We start from the raw sequence: 1,555 nt of genomic DNA, 5'->3' as shown, positions 1-1,555 counted from the left end.
CCCCCCCCCCCCCCCCCAATCCTGGACGGTCTTGCTCCCGAACTGCCCAGATCCTGAGACCTGGACCGCCCTCTTCGCCCCCACTCACGAGGATTGGGGGTGAGGTGGGGTCCCACACACCTGGTGAGGTTGGAAAGGGGCCTCATTTCCCAAACACAGGACCGCTGCGTCCTCTCACCCTCACACAAATACTGGCGCTTCTGGTGGCTTCCTCTGGGCTAGGCACAATTGCAGAAAGTGTCTTACATACATACATTAACTCAAGGAGGTATTATGCCCATTTTACACACAGGGAAACCCAGGCCAGAAGAGGCCAAGTTATTCTCCTGTTAGTGAATGGCATTAGCCTAATACCAGGACCTTAAATCATATTTTAAAAAGTTTGCACTCGAAAACTCAAGATTGGAAAAGGGGAAATCTTTTATTATGGTGGAGGGTTTCTTTGCTGGAAAGCTGTCTCAAATGGAAGGAACGGATCATCCCCAACTGATGGTCGGATGGGTCTCTCATAAAGGGATGTGCCTTGAAAGAACTCTGCGTTTGCAGAAATGACTCCCCTCATTGACAAGTCTTTTATTGTCAAGGAGTTGCCCTGAGTGATGCTCTCTTAAGATACGGTGAAAACACTAATTTTTAAAGGGGGTCTCCAGAGCTGGCTGCCCTGACTGAAAAAACGGTGGTAGAAATAAATCATTGCCACGGAGTGCAGTTATTATGGTGGAAAGTTCATTCTTGCAGGTTGTGACCGCGGACTGCGGGCTTGTATTGAGGTGAGGAGATTCTGCTAGGCTCGCTGATCTGCCCGTCCGACAGAGCATGGGGGAATCCCTGGTGCGGCGCTTTCTCGGGCTGAGGGGCCTTCCCGGCCGGTCCCGTGAGCTGGGCGGCTGCGGGCGGCTCTGGCACGGTTGCAGCCTCCCTCTCGCCAGTGACTCACTCACAAGGGGCGGGGGAGGGGGGCTTCCTGGAAGCCGTGACGAGGAGGCTCGACCCGGACGCCCGGGTTCCTCTCTGTAACCAGGGTTTTGGTCGCCTGTAAACAGAGGCTTGAGGACTACGGGAAAAGGAGGGAAAAGGGAGATGCCCGGCACCCGCCGCCCAGTTGGGCTCCAAATCCCTGTGCTCGTAGTCGGACTAAGGGGCGGAAGAACGAGAGATGGGAGGCATTCTGGGGTTCCTAGGGGCCGGCTCGGCTCTGGCCGCTATCCTGGAGGAGGGAATACCAGTTTCGATTCCCTGGAGACGGGGAGCAGTTCCCATCCCTGACTCAGGCTGACCCCCTCCCCTCTTCCATATGCTGAGTCATCGGCTCGAGGGCCAGGGCGCTTCGGCTTGGGAGATTCTCAAAAGAGACTGGAAGGGGCTTTGCGCGCCGAAGGACTGAGCACCCGTCTAAACACTAACAGGGGCGGGGGTACTAAGAGCCCCGACCTCTGCCCCTCCTTGCTTAGATCAAGGGGTTCGGGTTTCCAAGCCGCCTCCTCGCTCAGACCCAGGAGACCCGGCTCCCAGGCCGTGGCTTCACCAGACTCAGGAGTCCTGGTTCCCAGCCACC

General features: G+C 56.7%; 2 protein-coding genes across 2 annotated transcripts in view; one reads left to right on the top strand and one right to left on the bottom strand.

The window, feature by feature from the left end:
• Positions 1 to 1,555, bottom strand: part of ZFP36 (ZFP36 ring finger protein) — a 5,541-nt gene that overhangs the window by 3,293 nt on the left and 693 nt on the right. The window contains exon 2 of the mRNA XM_010849325.1: positions 1,092 to 1,134. Coding sequence (XP_010847627.1) covers positions 1,092 to 1,134 — 43 coding nt within the window. The remainder of the gene's footprint in view (positions 1 to 1,091; positions 1,135 to 1,555) is intronic.
• The window catches only part of PAF1 (Paf1, RNA polymerase II associated factor, homolog (S. cerevisiae)), a 14,409-nt gene continuing 13,123 nt past the window's right edge, over positions 270 to 1,555 (top strand). Inside the window, exon 1 of the mRNA XM_010849324.1 lies at positions 270 to 770. The gene's annotated coding sequence lies outside the window, so the exon portion shown is untranslated. The remainder of the gene's footprint in view (positions 771 to 1,555) is intronic.

Source organism: Bison bison, unplaced genomic scaffold, assembly GCF_000754665.1.
Source record: "Bison bison bison isolate TAMUID 2011002044 unplaced genomic scaffold, Bison_UMD1.0 scf7180017864280, whole genome shotgun sequence".
NCBI lineage: Eukaryota > Metazoa > Chordata > Mammalia > Artiodactyla > Bovidae > Bison > Bison bison.
Note: the sequence above shows the minus strand (reverse complement) of the source record. Positions and strands in the feature narration are given on the sequence as shown.